General features: G+C 47.4%; 1 protein-coding gene and 1 long non-coding RNA gene across 3 annotated transcripts; one reads left to right on the top strand and one right to left on the bottom strand.

The window, feature by feature from the left end:
- Nucleotides 1–11752: 11752 nt before the first annotated feature.
- On the bottom strand, nt 11753–16862 carry LOC111852658 (uncharacterized). Its single transcript, XR_002840283.2, has 3 exons — nt 16702–16862; nt 15372–15516; nt 11753–15273 (listed from the first exon to the last, which is right to left on the bottom strand). It is a non-coding gene; the product is annotated as an uncharacterized lncRNA (long non-coding RNA).
- Nucleotides 14739–19956, top strand: dio2 (iodothyronine deiodinase 2). 2 transcript variants are annotated; one of them, XM_023828827.2, is made up of 2 exons: nt 14739–15016; nt 19396–19956. In XM_023828827.2, exons 1-2 carry the CDS (start codon nt 14939–14941, stop codon nt 19954–19956), a joined length of 639 nt encoding a protein of 212 aa, XP_023684595.1. In that variant the 5' UTR covers nt 14739–14938. The 2 variants fall into 2 exon arrangements, with proteins under 2 accessions (XP_023684595.1, XP_023684594.1); XM_023828826.2 differs by lacking the exon at nt 14739–15016 and adding an exon at nt 16880–17419.
- Nucleotides 19957–20211: the final 255 nt, after the last annotated feature.

The following is a 20211-nucleotide window of genomic DNA, read 5'->3' as shown; positions in this document are numbered from 1 at the left end:
CTATACTGTGTAACATTGCATAATGTGTGGAGAATGCTTACAGCCACAGAGAGGCCTGGATCCTTTCCCAAACCGTCTAGACAAAGGTTACCAAGATAGTAATGTGTACAGCGACAGACGACCCTGACCTATTTCGGACGCAATTCAGTTAATATACACAGGCAGGCACACATACATACATTGTGAGATGGCAGTGAGTGCAGGGTGATTGCATTTAATCCGCCTCATTTTTCAGATTTTGAAGAGTCAGGCAGAATACTCTGGGGTGAATTGGCATGTCCTGGTGGAATATAGTTAAACTGACAGGCAGGAAATGGCCATCCGTCTATGACTGATAGCTGAATCAAGGCAGTGAAAGGGCACATGATGACAAAAATTTTGCAATAACTAGTGGACTCTATGGGGAGTGTGTCTTGAGTGCGTCTTGTGCACCTCATGCTCGCTTGTTCACCTGGCTGCCTGTGATTATTGAAAAAGTGACTGTGTCATTAGCAATGTGTGGGATCCACCCGTGGACACTCAGAAAAGTGACCCATTACAGACGGAGGTGGAAGGATCAGGTCCAGAATGTACAAATCCAGACCCAGGTTTTGTCTCAAACAACCAGTTGAGTACTTGGTCCGGATTTGTACTTTCCGGACCTGAACTTTTCACCTCGTCTGTAACGGATTACTTTCGCGAGTAACTTCCCCAGCGCTGCTAGTAATGAAGGGCTGCGTCCGCGCAGGGAAGCTGCGACCGCGATGGCTGAAAACATGGAGGGAAGACAGCCCCCCCCTCATTACAACATTCACACAAAACAGGAACAAGAAGGCGATTCATTGCCAGAGAAGCGCTTTGGCAACGGCAGACATCATCTAATTCCCATGGCGAAAACAGAAGGCCATTGTGACAATGGGACTCGGGCAGCTCCAAGAACCATCAGCAGCTATTAAAGGGCTGTGGGCTTTTCTTCTTCTAAAAGCAGATAAATACATATTTTATTGATGCTGAATAACATGATCCCAGTATCCGTGGGGGGGTGGTGGTGGTTATTATCCTCCTTTTGTGTGGTGATCTCGGGCAGAAAACGCACCGCGGTCGGGCAGGATGTTTGTGTTGGGCTGGCGCTGGACGTGGCGCACGGCGGAAGTGTTCCAGCGGACCAGGGGTGGAACTGGCTGTGAGGGGACAAGGACACGGTGTCTTCTAGGCTCAAGCAAAGCCTCTTCCAAGCAGACTACCCCCAGGGACGACTGGCGTGTCGGGCAGACTGGGACAAAGAGAGAAAAGAGCGAGGGGGTGCGGGCACCTGCCAAGCCCCCCTAGCCCGTTGTGTTACGTGGCACTCCGTGTCCTGTCATACTGTTTGTGTGCTCGCATTCGTGCATTCAGCTCTTTAACGCTTTTAAGTAACGGGCTGAAAGCGCGCTCAGTGCACGAGAAAATGCCGGCATTCCTGCTCCATGCGGCCACCGGAAATGGCGGAAGCTGCGGCGCTCTGGACCCCTGCTGTGCGTATTGATGGGCCGGTTACTTTTCAGGGCAGACAGGGAACAGGCTGTGCTGCAGGAGAACAGGCGAGCCCACAGGTCCAGGGGGGGACTCTTGCTCGAATGCTGACTGGCCGTCAGGTGCTAACTGTGGCTCCTGTGATTGGCTGAGTTTCAGCGTGGACCTCAGTCCATCAGAGTTTCAGCGTGGCAACGGAGACCCGTCCCACAGTCCATCTCGACCACGCGGTTGTGCATCGATTGGTTCTTCTCAGAACATGAAATTGCTAAAACTTCTGGGTACATTCCTTGAAGTCCAACAGTCAGACTTAGAGTTTGGTCATAATGTTTCCTACTATTTTAGTGCAATCATTTTGGATTAAAAGGATTTGCTTCAATTAGCTGTTTTCGTAAATTTGATTCAAATGGAATTAAGTCCCCAGAGTGGTTAGTTTTGTCCAAGTAGAGTTTTAACAGCGATAGCCAGGTAACTTTGTCACCAGTATAGAAACAAAGATTTTTTTTATATCAGGGAGATTCGATACCTTGTAAATGCCTATGAAAGTCAGTACCTGTAGCACCAGCAGATATAGTTCAAATATGCCAAGAGATGATAAAGGAAAGGGCACTTAGAAAGGCACAAGAAGTAAAGAAAGGCTAAAGAGAGCAGAGGCTGACCATCTTTGGTACAGATTATTGTAGTGTCATAGCAGAATGCTACACTGTTCAGACCAAATCTCTTTCTGTGAGATCTGCTGTGTTCAGGCCATGTCTCTCCACTGTCAGAAAAAAAGAGCACCAATTTAAGCCTTTGCTTGTCACTGGGGCTGTACCCTCAAGGATCAATTGTACCCTATCGGTGGAGGTAATTGTACCCTTTAAGAAACAGATATTTTTTGAGTAAAAATTTTGTACCACTGGGGGTACGTTAATGTTGTTGGTACCTTGGGGATGTTCCTCACAGTGCATTTCAGTACCTTAAAAAGTACATTTACCTACAGCTAGGGTACAACTGGCAGACCCTTGAGGGTACAGCCCCAGTGACAAGCAAAGGTACAAATTGCTACTCTTTTTTTTCTGACAGTGTATACTGTAGGTCGGATGTTCTCTGTTCAGTTCAGATTTGTTTTTTGTTTAATTACTTGATGATACGAAAGAAAAGCAGACTAGCAGACATGCTTGGGTTCACACACACTTTGAGTACCTATAGAGTTTTGTAGCCCGGAGCCATTAGTGTTACTGAATGTTTGTCTGCCCTGTGTATTTGAGTATTGGCATCGAGTGTCTCTCGGTTATATAATGTTACGGTATGTATGCAGCCTCGATGTTCATACATCATGCAGCACGTGGCGTTCGGGATGTTACATAACTGCGGCTGGTTGTCTGGGGGGTGCGGTTTCACTTAGGATGCTTCTGTTGTGATTGTGACGTACTGTGAAGCACCATGACTGTGACATGTCGTTCGGCCTGCTCAAATCCCAGAATCCTCTGGTCACTGCTGTCTTATTACTTTCAGGGTAACTGATATGCTTATGCTATAGTATAAACTTCCAAAGGTTGGATGTTCTGAATTGCTTCATTATGACAGGACAAGTTTGCATATGCTCCGCACGGGGCGGTTCCGTATAGGCGAGTGTCGTGTTCTTGTACATGTCAAGGATAACCACCCTGATCTTCCATGCTGGTTGATTTTACAGGCCCATTCCTCTGTGGTTAACAGGTGGAGGGGTGGGGGGGCTCTTTGTAAGTGAGACTCGTAGGTGGTCGCCTGTCCCAGAGGGGATTTAACCAGAAATCCAGTTGTCCTTTAAAGTAAAGCAAACAGTTTACTGAGTACACAGACACTGCAGTTGTCTGTCTCGCCTGTGAGAACATTTCTGTTAAAGATAAAGCAGTTCACCGAACCGGAGCGTTCTAAGAATCATGGCTCTACCTGGAAGAGTTTGGTTAGCAGGTCGGCCGTGTGGATATAATTCGCAGGTTTGGAAAGCCTGCTGCCCTGGACGTATTAAACTCTGCCATGGGAGTGGCTTGATGACCTCGGCAGCCGGAGGGAAAGCAGACGGGCAGAAGGGGATCACAGTACTACATACTCGCTATTTGTGTTTTTTATCAGCCACAGGATCTTACACGGAACATAACATTCACACTGGTGTTTGAGCACCATTTAAATGGGCCACGTATGGACCAACAGGCTCACAGACAAACGCATCCAGCTCGTTGGATGTTCTTCGGGCCTGGTGGGTTGTGAGCATGTTCCCTGACTGTTGGCCTTCCTGTTACCGTGCTCTTAGCCTTGCCGTTTCCTGACGCTTGATGCCTTCGGGGCAGGGTGGGGTAATTGTCAGGGAAGTATGCTTGTGATCAAAAGGTTGCTGGTTTGAATCCCTGACCAGTAAGGTCCTGCTCAGGTTCCCTGCGCAAGGAATTGCTCCTCAGGCGCTAAATAATAGCTTCCCTCTCCTATGTCACATACGGGTTAAATGCAGAGGACACATTTTGTTGTTGTGCACTGTGGTGTGTTGATAATTACTTTCTTTTCATTTTGGTAATAGAAAGATGATTGTTTTACAACTGCTTCTCCCATATCTGATCTGAATTAGGTTGTATGGTCAAAAGCATCTCATAGTTCTACGGTCGTCTGGAAGCTGTTTTGTGTCAGAGAAAACTGTCGGTCAGGTAAATCGTTTTTCTTTTGATTGCTATATTCCAGGTTTTCATTTGTTCATCTGGACATAATTTTCACGTAGGTTTTTTGTTCGTGCTATTAATTATTAAGTAAAATTATTTTAATTTAATGCTGTTTTGAGGTTAAAAAAACCCCTACACCCATGTTTTATCTGGCCATGTCTTTAACAATGGCTATTAGTAACCCACACAGAGCCAATGAGTGGCCCGCATAACACTGGAAATCGGATGTCTTTTTGTATTTCACTTTGTCTTGGACTGTGAGTGCTGCAATGTCATGGCTCACTAAAGAGTGCAGGACACAAAAGAATAAATAATGTTACCTCTATCCTTCCGGTTGGCGGCTTTTACCATCGACAGCCCCCTAGTAGCTACTCGGATTATAATTTTTTCTTTTGGTAAAAACAAGTCTCACTGTGTGTCTTGAGTATGACATCTGGCGCTACAAGTAGTCATCCATCTTGCAACGGAAAAATTTGGGGATTGGTGGCTGGACTGGCACTCCAGCAACTGCAAAAACTTCACAGAGCTCCAATGAAGCAGATAAAACACTCTTGTCTGCTTTCCGCGGGAGTAGCTCTGCTGCAGCCACCCACAGGAAGGCTGCACTCACCATGAAGGGGATGGAGGAAAACCCTTGGGACATGAGGCTTGTGGAACATTCATCTTTCCAGCATGATGACCATCTTCCTCTGTTGTCAGAGGAACTTCGTAAACTCCGCACCTCAGTGGCGGCACTTTCTAAGGTACGCAGACTAGAGAGTGGCCAGATATCTGTAGGCGGGTACACCTATTATTGGTCCAGTCACTCTGGTGGCTGCCATACTCAGGGAGTAGCTGTTGTTGCTGTGGATTGGCTCCTCCCAAGGTGTCTGATGTACTTCCTTTCAATGAGCGCCGTACTATGAGACTCAGATTATAGCACTCTCTGGGTGTCTTGTCTGTTGTCTCAGTGTTTACTCCGACACTGGTGAGTGATGTCTCTGTGAGACTTTGCTCAGTGATTGATGGGTGCCCACGAGGTGACATTTGTCTGGTTGTGGGAGACTTCAGTGCAACCACTGGCACAAACAGGGCTGGCTATGAGGATTGTGTCAGCCCCCATGGGACTGGGGACCGTGGTGAAAGTAAGTCCATGGTCCTTGACTTTGCAAAAGGTCAGGGGCTGCAGATTGCTGGATCCTGGTTCCAGCACCCTGAGCTGCATCACTGGACGTGCTACTCCAGTACTGGTGGTGTAGCAAAGGAGATCGATCACATCCTCGTTGGCAGATGCTGGAGCCTCCAACAGAAACTGCATGGTCTACAGTAATGCCCAGTTTGTGAATTCTGACCACAGACTTCTTGTTGCTACTGTGAATATGATCAGGCTGTTTCTAATGAGTTTGTATGCAGTTTGTGTGAGGAACTTGCAGACTTGGGTGCACAGGCCAATTCTAATGTGATATGGGAGACCTTCTGTGACAAGACCCTGAAGGTTGCTGAAGGTTGTGTTGGTGTTGATGGTGCTCACAGATGGAGGGGGTTTCATCTCACAGGCACCCTGGATATTACTGGGAACTAGAAGTGACACATCATCTATGGTCTAGCAACCCACTTCCTACTTACAGAAGAACTGCAGCATTACGCACATTCAAATTTGTTCCTCAGAGAGTTGAACTCAGGGAGGGTGAAGGAGCGGTCCTCACAGATGACACTACAGTTGTGACCCACTGGGACAGCTAATTTGAGCAACTGTTTAAAGCTGATCCTCTGACTAGGATGTTGGACATCTCTGGGTCCACAGCTCTTGAGGCTGATCCTCGGATTAGCTGTGAACTACCCAATCTCACTGAGACTGCACAGGTAGTGAACCAGCTGATGGTAGGGAAGGGATCTGTGGTATCTGGAGTGAACTTCTTTACCGATCTTCACTTTGCTGACGATGCTGTGATGGAGTCAATGGAGGCTCTGATTGGGGCTTTCGAGAGACTGAGCGAGGAGTCTGAGTGTCTGGGCCTGCAAGTGTCCAGGATAAAACAGCCAACAGCAGGCTGTCTGTCAATGGAGAGAATGTCGATAGCATAAAGAGGTTCACTTACCTCAGCAGCAACATTCCTGTATCTGGTGAGTTTTCCTATGAAGTCAGTTGATGGATTGGGAAAGCATGGGGGTCATGAGATGGTTGAAAAGGAGTGTGTGGAAGAAAGACCCAAATTTTTAGAATCCTGGTGTTCCCTATTTTCCTGTAAGGCTGTGAGACATGGGCACTATCCAGTGACCTGAGACAGAGACTGGACTCCTTTGGTACTGTGTCTTTTCAGAGAGTACTTGGGTACGTCTAGTTTGACTTGTTGAACGAGTGGTTGCTCAGGGAGTCCCAAATGAGGCACATTACCTACATTGTGAGGAAGTGTCAGTTACAGCTGTGTGGCGTGATTTGCTGAGGGTGATTCGGATCGCAGAATCCTCATTGCTGTGGACCTGAGCGGCTGGACCAGGCCAAGGGGACACCCATATAATACCTGGCTGTAACAGACAGATGGTCATTTCCGGAGGGTGGGACTAAACTCTGTGTCGGCTTGGGGGGTTGCCACCTGGGATCCTGAGATCTTTCATCATGTGGTAGGTGCGGCAATGCGCTGTACCAGTGCATGCTTCACACCCTGACCTGACCTGACTGTGAAAAAGGTTGGAGACCCCTGCACTGGTCATTAGCCTGACTTGAATCCTATGGAGAACGTCTGGAAGTCTTGTTGCTAAAACAGTGGACTGATGCTTTATTTTACCCCAAATTAACTATAAATTACATGAGGGCAGTGATTTATGCTTTGTGATGGAGTGGCATGTTAGCATGATCCCCACGGTCTAGCGGGGCTAATTTTGTGCCGTCTTTTATCAAATATTCCAGTAGCTTGTCACTGGTTTTACTATTGTCAGACGTCTGGGCAGGACAGTGGACAGGACCATGTGACAAAGGTTGAGCTGAGGAGCAAATGTTAGGTTTCTGAGATGATTCCCTATTCAGGGGCCAAGGCAGAAATGTGACAGACACAACACAAACTGCAGCAGCTGTTCCGCAGAGAGAAACAAATGAAAACAACATGAAGTTATACCTACGCGGGGAACTAGGAGCAGGTGGACTGATTCTTATCAGTTTTGATTATGCACTATGGCCTCTAATTTGTGTCAGTTTAATGTTGAAATGCTGATAAGCTGTCCTACACGCAGCCGTGTGAATCTGCAAACAGCACTGTCTGAATACATTAATTCAAAGGGCATCCGTTTTAATGAGCCAGTACTGTAATTAGCCATAATTAGCTTTGGTAAAACCGAGACACTTTGCCTTCATTGCATTTCCAGTAATTAGCCTTTAATGACTGCTTGTATAGACAAGGTGGCCGGTACCATTTGTCTCTAGCCTGGAGGAGCCTTCAATGTGCTCCAAGCGCAGCCTTGTAACACAGGCCAGTAATCCAGCGCTGTGTGTAGTTGAGGGCTGTTATCGGGAGCTCTTCCATTTTGTGGTGGTGCTCTCGTCAGTTCAGAAGCTCACTGAGAAGAGAACCCTAACAGAGCTCATTCTCGGGGCTTTCAAACTGATGCTAGTCCTTGCCGACACTTGATCTTTTCAGGAACTCGGAGAGCGTGTTCCTTGTTTGTACATTGACTGGAGAGCAAAGATCTATGTTTAGATTACAACAGAGTGTCCGCCAGACTTCTCCTTCAACTTTATCCCCGTAAGCTAATGCCCACAGGCTGGTCTCGATCCACCTCAAGCCTCACAGAGGCTGATGTGCAAACTGTGTGAAGCACCTGGATGGCTTTCAAACACATCATGACTTCCTGAAAGTCTCTTTATGGCCTGGGGCTGAGGGGTCGGTAAGCTTGGATCCACCTGTGGCCGCACGTCCTCCTTGTCTGTCTATTGGTGCTGTGTGGCGGAGCGACCGCTTTTGCAGTCTGCCCGCTGCTGCCTGACAGTCTGACGGTAGCGTCTACGCGTGGCGCTGACTACTCTCTGCTCCTATCCTTGGGGGCTGCGCAAGAACAGCTGTGGCACCTGCCGGCTCGTTTGTGTAATTAATCATTCCCTCAAGATGGCAGCTTGCATCTGAGTCATGGAACCAGCTGTGTGGAGGCCACAGCTCTGATATCTATGACTGCGAGTAGCCGGCTGGAGGTCAGGGAGTCTACAGCATCCTTACTGGCCTAGTGGCAGGCCTTCCACGGTGCCCTTGGTGCCCGTATATGCCAGGTGGACCAACTTTAGCCAGGAATATTAAATGCAGACATACAACTCAATGACCACCTGCAGGGTCTGTGGTACATGGCTAAGTTTAAGCTACACTCTGATCCAGAGTGCGAATTACCCCTCCATAATTGGGGGGTACTGCCTTCATAACACTTATATGACCATTACGGTCCGCTACCGCGTCAATACGAATAGCCACCAGGATCAATGTTAAGAGTGCAAGATGCGCCAGGGGTGTTTACTAACATGTATGCAACACACAGTCATGGTCTGGACATGCGACAAAATGAGAATCAATACAGAAGATCTCATTATCCTTATCCCTAACCAAAAGAACTTGGTTTTGATACTGTAACTGCCAGGAATTATCCTAGAAGAAGTATACTAATAAAAGTAATAAGCCTGTACATTTACAAACAGCCTGGTCTGGTCCAGCAGTCTGGTGTTATTCCTGCCCTCTCAGTCCTCCCAGCTCCAACAGCCTTCAGAAATAAATATTTGTCTATTAGGCTAATATCTGTCTTGATGATACAGTAAATCTTAAAGTACAGCCTAATTTCTAACTCACCTCTTGGTCCTGCGCGCTGTCCTCATCCTGCCATCTTCCTGCTGCCTGCACACTGTCCTCATCCTGCCATCTTCCTGCTGCCTGCTCACTATCCTGCACACTGTCCTCATCCTGCCATCTTCCTGCTGCCTGCTGACTGTCCTGCATACTGTCCTCATCCTGCCATCTTCCTGCTGCCTGCTCACTGTCCTGCACACTGTCCTCATCCTGCCATCTTCCTGCTGCCTGCTCACGGTCCTGCACACTGTCCTCATCCTGCCATCTTCCTGCTGCCTGCTCACTGTCCTGCACACTGTCCTCATCCTGCCATCTCCCTGCTGCCTGCACACTGTCCTCATCCTGCCATCTTCCTGCTGCCTGCTCACTGTCCTCATCCTGCCATCTTCCTGCTGCCTGCTCACTGTCCTGCACACTGTCCTCATCCTGCCATCTTCCTGCTGCCTGCTCACGGTCCTGCACACTGTCCTCATCCTGCCATCTTCCTGCTGCCTGCTCACTATCCTGCACACTGTCCTCATCCTGCCATCTTCCAGCTGCCTGCTCACTGTCCTCATCCTGCCATCTTCCTGCTGCCTGCTCACTGTCCTGCACACTGTCCTCATCCTGCCATCCTCCTTCTGCCTGCTCACTGTCCTCATCCTGCCATCTTCCTGCTGCCTGCTGACTGTCCTGCATACTGTCCTCATCCTGCCATCTTCCTGCTGCCTGCTCACTGTCCTGCACACTGTCCTCATCCTGCCATCTTCCTGCTGCCTGCTCACGGTCCTGCACACTGTCCTCATCCTGCCATCTTCCTGCTGCCTGCTCACTGTCCTCATCCTGCCATCTTCCTGCTGCCTGCTCACTATCCTGCACACTGTCCTCATCCTGCCATCTTCCTGCTGCCTGCTCACTGTCCTCATCCTGCCATCTTCCTGCTGCCTGCTCACTGTCCTGCACACTGTCCTCATCCTGCCATCCTCCTTCTGCCTGCTCACTGTCCTCATCCTGCCATCTTCCTGCTGCCTGCTGACTGTCCTGCATACTGTCCTCATCCTGCCATCTTCCTGCTGCCTGCTCACTGTCCTGCACACTGTCCTCATCCTGCCATCTTCCTGCTGCCTGCTCACGGTCCTGCACACTGTCCTCATCTTGCCATCTTCCTGCTGCCTGCTCACTGTCCTGCACACTGTCCTCATCCTGCCATCTCCCTGCTGCCTGCACACTGTCCTCATCCTGCCATCTTCCTGCTGCCTGCTCACTATCCTGCACACTGTCCTCATCCTGCCATCTTCCAGCTGCCTGCTCACTGTCCTCATCCTGCCATCTTCCTGCTGCCTGCTCACTGTCCTGCACACTGTCCTCATCCTGCCATCCTCCTTCTGCCTGCTCACTGTCCTCATCCTGCCATCTTCCTGCTGCCTGCTGACTGTCCTGCATACTGTCCTCATCCTGCCATCTTCCTGCTGCCTGCTCACTGTCCTGCACACTGTCCTCATCCTGCCATCTTCCTGCTGCCTGCTCACGGTCCTGCACACTGTCCTCATCCTGCCATCTTCCTGCTGCCTGCTCACTGTCCTCATCCTGCCATCTTCCTTCTGCCTGCTCACTGTCCTCATCCTGCCATCTTCCTTCTGCCTGCTCACTGTCCTCATCCTGCCATCTTCCTGCTGCCTGCTCACTGTCCTCATCCTGCCATCTCCCTGCTGCCTGCACACTGTCCTCATCCTGCCATCTTCCTTCTGCCTGCTCACTGTCCTCATCCTGCCATCTTCCTTCTGCCTGCTCACTGTCCTCATCCTGCCATCTTCCTGCTGCCTGCTCACTGTCCTCATCCTGCCATCTTCCTTCTGCCTGCTCACTGTCCTCATCCTGCCATCTTCCTTCTGCCTGCTCACTGTCCTCATCCTGCCATCTTCCTGCTGCCTGCTCACTGTCCTCATCCTGCCATCTCCCTGCTGCCTGCACACTGTCCTCATCCTGCCATCTTCCTTCTGCCTGCTCACTGTCCTCATCCTGCCATCTTCCTTCTGCCTGCACACTGTCCTCATCCTGCCATCTCCCTGCTGCCTGCACACTGTCCTCATCCTGCCATCTTCCTTCTGCCTGCTCACTGTCCTCATCCTGCCATCTTCCTTCTGCCTGCACACTGTCCTCATCCTGCCATCTCCCTGCTGCCTGCACACTGTCCTCATCCTGCCATCTTCCTGCTGCCTGCTCACTGTCCTCATCCTGCCATCTTCCTGCTGCCTGCACACTGTCCTCATCCTGCCATCTCCCTGCTGCCTGCTCACTGTCCTCATCCTGCCATCTTCCTGCTGCCTGCTCACTGTCCTCATCCTGCCATCTTCCTGCTGCCTGCTCCTGTGCCTCTCCTCTATTCTGCTGACCACCACTTTCCTTCATATTCATTAAGTTTGCAAAACTGCGCCTATACTTTTACTGTAATGATCTGTAGCTCTTAACACTAATATTTCCTACTTACTCTTCTTTTACCACCAAAAACGTGTCTGATGTCTCCATCTTTCCTTTTCCTCATAGTGTGTCTGTGAATAAAATCTAATCCATATTTAACAAAACAGTATCTGGGCTATCAGATGAAGCTTCTAAAAATGTCTATAAATATGAAATTGTGGAATGCAGATTCAATACCACTAAAATTCAAATAATAGGGCTTATTATTTGTTAGCTAGTTTTTTTACGTTGTCCTTATAGGTTTCACTTATAGTAATGTTTTTTCAGAGCATAATGTTGGACCTTCTTATGCATTAACATTAGCCTAATAACAAACCACACAGGCTAAGTGGCAAATTAATTTCAGAAAGACACAATTTATTCGTGATAAAATGAGAACGAAAACATAGGGAGTTGACCATGGAAAATGACCATGATCGATTTTACCTCAACAAATAAGCCTGCTTTAAATAGAGAACTTAGCTTATCTTGCTAGGTAACGTAACTAAAGTTGACTGTACCGGTGTTCTGTCGAGTTGAGCTACTTTGTCGAGGTAAGCTATGGTTAGGGCTATCGATTAGCACTACGGTAGCTTACCTCGACAAAGTAGCTCAACTCGACAGAACATCGGCCTCAGAAGGACAATGGTAAGTAATTCAACTTATAAAGACGTCAGCTTGCATCAGTAGATGAAACGAATAAATGAAGGTTGTAAAATAACACATTTTCAACAGGCTAGACTTCTGTTGGCTACTTACATTTACCAACGCACGACAAACAGCACCATGACAGACAAACACAATGAACAGGTCACTCAATGAGAATGAATGACGCAATTACCGACTGGCTGCTTCTAGCGCCGAGGTGGTTAAAATGGTACGGTCCACATTAGGGGTGTCTGAAATCGTTTATTTACATAACCTCACCTTGTAGGAAAGGTTTATCTTTTATTTTTACAACAAAAGAATAATGTTAAGACCCCCCCCAAAACTGCTATTTCTGTCTCTTTGGGGGGGTCTTGGGTCTTAATTCGAACCATGCTCTGATCTTGTCCTTAGAGAGAAAATGGGTAAAGAACTCTAAAAAGTGATGAGAGACACATTTTTAAATTCTGATGTCATTGTTCATCACAGATGTTGTTTCTTGCTCACAGGGAAAAAAAGAAAGAAGGAATATTGTTTGTTTATTCTTCCAGGGAGCATTTTGGTTTGGATAGTACAGTTTATCCTTTAAAAATAATTTACTGACATGTTGTTAAAGGTAAGGTGGGGGGGGGGAGTGGTTGTTCCATCTCTGAGCAGCTGTCTGAAGTATCTGGACTGCTCTCTGTGTGCCGTTCCTCCTGGTGATCCATGTCATCTCAGATGTTAGTGCTGAGTCACTGTAGTCCATTCGTGAGATGAGGTGATACTTCAGAATTAAGTCATTGCAGCTGAACTCCATCTTAGTAATATATAATTAAAATAACCTGCCTGTTTAGCTGTGTTAAACCATCTCTGTAAATTCATGATACCTACTAATTCTTCTGCTGTTTTTTCACATTTGACACACTTGTGTACCACTTCCTGGTTTCTGTTGCTGAAAGGGCTGTAAAGTCTAAATTGAATTCTGCATTTTCTCTGTGAGCAATAGAAATCCCGGCCCCCATACTGGAACATGGTAGTTCCAGCACCTTCATCCTCCCCTTACTGTCCACACCTCAGACGGTGGTGACACGTGTCCCAGACTCCCGTTGTCCAGTGAACCGGCGGTTCCGGAGTGGCACTCGATCCCCCTGGAATTCTGGCCCTCCGTGCAGACGAGTGTGTTTGCTTGAACTGTCTAACTGATAAGGAGGCAGACTGAAAACAGACGGGTAGTGGGTTTGGGAACCGCTTGCCAGCGTTACGCGGAAAGGCCCGGCTGACTGCCGGGGGAAGGGTGGGATAGGTGAGGATGGAAGCCAGACAAGGCCTTTTGACTGGTCCTGCGTCAGCGAGGACCCATCTTGCACACCCTGCCGGACACACGCAGTCTTCTCAGGCTCCGTATTACATGACGTCTGTACATCTTGCAGGAACCCTGTTGAGAGTGGGCCTGTAACCGAGCTTCGTGAATGTAATGTAACCATCGATCCCCGTTTACTAAATGTACCTTTCTTTTTATGATGGGCGATTAGTGCACAGAGAAAGGAACAGTAGGTGTCAATTATTCAGGCTCATTCTGATCATTGACGTTATTTGACCTCACACCTATTGTGGAAGGCAGGACCGCTAGGTGACCCTACACATTAGCTCTCCTTGCTGCCAGGCAACCTGGTTGGCTTCATAGATGAATACTGAGCAAAGGGTGAAATTAAGTTCAATGGAAAAATAGGCCCACAGTGCCCCCAATACTGGTTCAAGCTTTTTAAGGGGATGATCAATCCAGTGTTTCCTTAACTGAACATTATGTGGTGTTAATGGCTTTTAAGATGGCTGTTTCTGCTGATATTCCCTCAAACACAATAAAAACAGATAAAGTATTTACAACAAAACAGCACAGTGTTTGGACTTGCACTGAGGAAACGAGGCTGAATGATGTGGGCCCCGCAGGGATGTCTGTGGTGCTCCTTGGTTTACTACCTGAAACTCCCAGTCTCACCTGCATGGCCCAGTGCAAGAAATGGGCTTTTTCATACCACAGACTGCTCTTGGCGAACAGTGAATGTGAAGAAACATTTCAGTGCTCGATATGCGAATCTGTTATTTAAATATTGCAATTATTTTGTAAAGAATTTAATTTGTGATGAAGGAACCTTTAAATTATTTCATGAAGATATTTGATATCGAAGCCTTGTAAGTTAAGTAGATTAATCCTATACTATACAGAGCAAGTCATGAAAAGGCAAGTTGCTTAGGTGTAATGTTTTATTTAGCACCTGGATTTACTGGACTTACCCTAAAATTTCACACCCCTGCATAAATGTCCATTGGAATGTCGTTTCACGGAAATTTCACTTTATTGTATTTTGATGGACATTTGATACAGTGTTGACATAAAGGAAACGGTCTCTCTCTAAATATCGCATGTTGAGTACTGCTCCCTAACCTTACACTGGTGCTGCATGAGCGCCGCTGATCCGGCACATGCTTCGCACGGCGAGTCCTGCAGCTGCGATGCGACTGGCCGTTTCTGATTCGCCGTGGGGTGGGGTCGTCCGTGGGGTGGGGGCTTCCTAATGAAACCTGACCCACTGGCCAGTTTTACTCATTGCGCAGAGGATTTAAATACAGCAGCAATTAGATTATTGCTGCCAAAAGGCATGTGAGGCCGTACTTTTTTTTTTTTTTTTTGCAGGAGGTGAACCGATAATATCAAGGGAACCAGAGAACCTGTAAAGCTACTTGCGTCAAGTCCATCTTTCTTAGGAGGACGGTCATGTGGGTAGAAGGCTCACACCCCAAAACACTGCAGTTGGAGGAAAAAGACAACACTACTAATAGCAGAATATGCTTTACACTAAGGATCCACAGCACTATGTGTATCATATAAGGTATTTGATGCACTAGTTGTGGCGTGTGATGTCAGCAAGTCCTAGGGGTCGATGGGGAGAGGGCCAACCTGCGCTCCAACCCATCCTGGCCCGGCAGCACACTTACGTAAGTCCGACTGTGTGATAACATGTGTCAGGATGAGAAAAAGACAAACCTACAAGCAGAAAATGCCCCTAGAAGTTAATGCAGAATGACTGAGCAGGAGTTTGCTTGTCAGGCAGAGGCGAGGCATTCCTTCTCCATGGCATGTCACGTCTGAAGCGTACCAGACGAGACCTCATGGCACGTAATGATAGATGGCACACAAGACGGGTGTTCTGGAAAATGTGCCCGCCGTTAGCTAATGCCAAGCGTACGCCCACCTGACGGCAGACAGGAAACATGCGTTTATACCAATTTTGTGGGGAAACCTGCATAGCCATGTCGAGTATGTAAAGAATGCATTAACAGAAATGGTTACCGATCTGAAGAGGGGTTGGTGAACTGGCAACGGTAAACCAAGGGAGTGCCGGCAATCCGAAGGCGATGATTCACAAGGCCTGGGGTGATCACATCTTGGTAGGTGGCACAGCCTGGTTCTCCTACACAGGACCTTCCCCCTGTGTCTGAAAATATTTTGCCAAGTTTGTTCATTCTACTAATTTATTTAAAAGTAGTTTGTTTAAAGCACATGTTGATCAATTTCCCTGTCACTGTGCCCCAGGCTGCTAAACTCTCAATATTGCCATGCCATGCACAGCTTTTAAATCCAGACTGGGTAAGATTTCAGCCCGGAGCATCACATCTGTGACATGATTTAATCTGGATTGCCCTCCTGCTTTATTTAGCCCTGTTGTCTGTACCCAAACCCTGCCACAGCAGTCTGCTTACTCAGAAATAACACCCTTTGAGTGATAAAAACACAGATAATGCAACCCATATACAAGTTTTCTCAAGAAAGCGTTCTCCATCTCATAGTTAACAGTTCTGTCTGCATGTGATACTATCTATCACTTAAGATATTGCATAGTCTTGATATTTTGTAATGTTTTAATAGACTTTATCTTGATTGTGAAAGTATGGAGAACTTGCTACACACTAAAATTCACTCATTCATGTCACGAGCCTAGGATATCCGGGGCTGAAATCCCGAATGAAACTGAACGAGCCCTGAATGGTTTGTTTAGCTCAGGTGTTTATAACAAGTATGCCCTCAGTCTGAGAATCCCATACATCACAACAGCCCTAATCCAGGACTTCGTTTCTCAACACCTTTGTAGAGCTACGATCATAGTAACTTGAGAGAGAGAGAGAGATGATGATGATGACGACCCTGGGACAGATTAGGTCTCTGAGCTAAAGCCCTGATGTCCTAAGATCCTAGCAACACCCCGGCAAAAATTTATGTATCCGAAACTACTGAAGGTAATCAGCGCCACGGGCACAACGCAAGTCAGTCCGTGTTGGAAGCCATACTCGGGTGTGGTAGGGATGTCCCCGGGTTCTGCTCCGCACTCCGCGGTGGAAACGCGTCAGGCGGTGTCAGCGGCAAGGCATGCCCACTAGGTGATCTCAGGCTCAGGAATATAACCCGGACGAGTACTGATGTTACTAACCTGGGAGCGGCGGCATTTTGTCATTTAAAAAAAAAAAAATCAGATTACACGACAACAAAGTAATCTAATCAATGAGACTATTATTTGTAGCGCTGTACGGTAATTTTATAAATAAATAGCGGCACAGCCTACTTGAAGGTCTAAAAGTTTACTTTTGTTTCAAAGTTGTTTCACTAAAGTTTACATTGAACCTACCGTCTGTTTTGCGTCGACGCGATTATACCCCGCCGTTATTTATCATCCATGCATTACGCTATTCGGGTAAGCGGGTGACTGCGGGCGCCCTTGTCCCCCGCGAACAGCAGCACGTGGCGTGTGACAGGACTCCTTTGGCAGAGCGCGAGGTTCCTCCCCGCTGGCCCGTCCCGTCCCGAGTGAAGCCTTCGCCCTGACGTCATGATCTTAGGGCAGATAAGCCCCACTTTTATTACACAGCCCGATGATGCGGGCTATATAAACCGCAGCGACAGACTGCGGGCTCTCATCGGGCAGCCCGATAATTGCCGGAGGAATGTGGAAGGGATAGCCGGGGGGCGGCAACTGCGTCTATCTGATTATTGAGAGGGTCGTTGAACGGGAACATTGAGTAGATTACAGTACAGCGGAGAAGATACGGATATGAGCAGGATGGGTTCGGAAAGATAAGTTTCAGAAGGACAGACGTGTGTGAGCCGAGGGCCGGGTGAAAATGGGCATGTTAAGTGTGGACTTGCTGGTAACCTTGCAGATCTTACCGGGCTTCTTTTCGAACTGCCTCTTCTTGGCGCTGTATGACTCGGTGGTGCTGCTGAAGCGTGCAGTGTCTCTCCTCAGCTGCTCCGGCTCCGCCGCCGGTGGACAGTGGCATCGCATGCTGACTCCTGCTGGCTTGCGGTCTGTGTGGAACAGTTTCCTTCTCGATGCCTATAAGCAGGTAACCATGCGTTAAAAAACGGCTTCAGATCTCCCCGGGCATCTCCCATATAAGTTCGCAGAGTATGTACAGAATTCATCGGGCTGGCCATAATAAGTATAAAAATTGTAAAAATATTTATTGTAATTTATTTAATTGTTAACATAACGGTAGAATACACTTTATACGATGCTTTCTTGTTTTGTTTGATAATTGTCTGCGAAGGCAATCCGCGTATGAATTTAGATGGATGCCTTTCTTAAGCATAATCCCCTCCTGTCGCACTGACTTGAACTTTGATACTACTTAGTGTAAGGACCAGCTGGCCATTGCCCCGTGTGCTAGGAACTCAAATACTGATGCTCTTTTCGCTGTTATTTTTAGACAGAAATCTGTCAAAGGAGCATTTTAGCATTCACCTTTCACCGCGGCTTGCACTTGGAATTAGCTTGATGGCATCAGGGGCAGTTTAAGGGAGCTTAAATGCCCCTTTATGTGAATTAGTGATGGCACAGTGGTGGAGGTTCTTTATCTGTGTCCCATCACCTAATTATTGATTTTAACAGAATTTGACATTTCCATGACATGTTTTATGTATTGTTTAGCCACACTGTAAAGCCAGTCTCCCTGACCTTAAATAACTTTATGTAACTAGGAAATAAATCCATGTTGTGTTAAATGTCCCATACTGTAACTATGGATTTGGGGGTTTCAGTGTCACAAGTATGCAAACGGAGTATTTATGATGCTGTATCGTGACTGTGAATCTCTTCATGGATCTGTCTTTTCTGACTTTTTTGTGATGTTTTTTTGTGATTCTTCACAATGAAGGTTGTGGTCCTGGCAATGTTGTTCTAAGGTCGTCTGCCACACGAGGCCATAACAGAAATATGCTGTCAATCTTGGTTCACCATGATGAGGAAGGGCAAGAGTATTAGATGTGTAGATATGGCAGTGTGGACAGCCATCACTAGAAGTCTCCATTACTGCAAAACAAGGGTCACGACAGACGTGTGTGTGTGTGTGTGTGTGTGTGTGTGTGTGTGTCTGCTGGTGTGTGGGTAGTCATCAGACAGACTACACCAGACATCCTGCCTCCGAGATTTAAAAAAGCAGCATTTTCAAGATTTCTGTAAAATACAGCTCTCATTTGGTAGGACATCACGTCACACTCCAGTGGAAAATGGCCAATTTAATGGAAGCGTTGAGTAGATGGATTTTAGAGTCCTATACTACCACCGGTAGCATAAATTCACATTGTGCTGCTGACTCTACTGAAATGGGCAGTAGACGTAATTCATTTCTTTTTCTACATGACATTTACATTTCTGTTTATTTAGCAAATGTCTTTGTTCATAACAACGTAGAAGTGAGGCAGATAATGTATCAAAAGCATGCAGATGTCAAGGAGGCTGAACTTCTAACAAGTATCTAGCAACAAGGTCATCATCATGGTTGTTACCAGTCTATGTTTATCAGTCCAAAGTCACAGTCTTTAACACACAGTTAACTAATGGACTAACACATTGAGAAAATTATAGCTTGGATTGATGCCCACTGGGCTGTCCCCACATCTGTAATATGCCAAACAATATTTCCAATAGTATAACTGTCAACAAACGCTCAAGTTCCTGTTGGAGACCCTTATCTCTTATCAGTTGCATGTATAAAAGTGACGTTCAATCTGATGTCTTGCCGCATTTCATTCATTGGTTGTGGCCAGATATCGACATTGCAGAAGTAACCTTGAACACTGTTCGAGCTTAAAGTCTCATTTTCTGTCTGATACCTAAACCTCGCGTGAAACCATTCGGACTTTGAGAATGTATTATTGTGTGAAAGTTGCTGTGTTTGCAAAAAATACTATTAAGCCTTAAGTTACATGCACTTGAACATACTTGTTCTGAAGATGATGCTGAAAATGCATGTAAAACTGAATTAGAGAATGAAGAAAGTTGTCATACTGACAGGAGCATGTCACTGGTCTCTTTGTTCAGGTGAAGCTGGGAGGTGAGGCCCCGAACTCCAAGGTAGTGAAGGTCCCCGGCTCGTCAGACCAGAGGCGGAGCCTCGGCAGCAGGATGGACGACGAATGCCACCTGCTTGACTTTGAGTCGTCTGACCGCCCTCTGATCGTCAACTTCGGCTCTGCCTCCTGACCCCCCTTCGTGACCCACCTGCCGGCCTTTCGGCGGCTGGTGGAGGAGTTCTCGGATGTGGCAGACTTCCTCGTTGTATACATCGACGAGGCCCACCCCTCAGATGGCTGGGCGGTGTCCCCCATGGAGTCAAATGCCTTCCAGGTGAGGAAACACCGCAGCCTGGAGGAGCGCATGCTGGCTGCCCGCACGCTGCTGGAACACTTTGCCCTGCCGCCACAGTGCCGCCTAGTGACAGACTGTATGGACAATAATGCAAACGTGGCATATGGAGTATCCTTTGAAAGGGTCTGCATCGTGCAGCAGAAGAAAATTGCCTATCTGGGTGGAAAGGGACCATTTTTCTATCACCTGAAAGATGTGAGACGGTGGCTGGAGCAGAGCTACGGCGAGCGGTAGACTCTGAAACTAACACACATGGGAATAGTGATGCACCTTCTTGCCGGGTGAATGTCCTGCCAGCCAAGCTTCCGGTTGGAACACTTAGGCAGCGGCCGACATTCCTAATAACTTTCAGATGATGAATGAGATGGCCTTGGACTGCCGGCGCCAGTGTCCAGCCGATGCCTGCCGTCACGTGGTCTGCACCTTGGTCATCCACCTATCGACACATTAGTAAATGATCATCCCCTACAAAAGAAAACCAAATTACTT

Source organism: Paramormyrops kingsleyae, chromosome 14 (assembly GCF_048594095.1).
Source record: "Paramormyrops kingsleyae isolate MSU_618 chromosome 14, PKINGS_0.4, whole genome shotgun sequence".
Classification (NCBI taxonomy): domain Eukaryota; kingdom Metazoa; phylum Chordata; class Actinopteri; order Osteoglossiformes; family Mormyridae; genus Paramormyrops; species Paramormyrops kingsleyae.
This window is presented reverse-complemented; position numbering and strand designations above follow the sequence as displayed.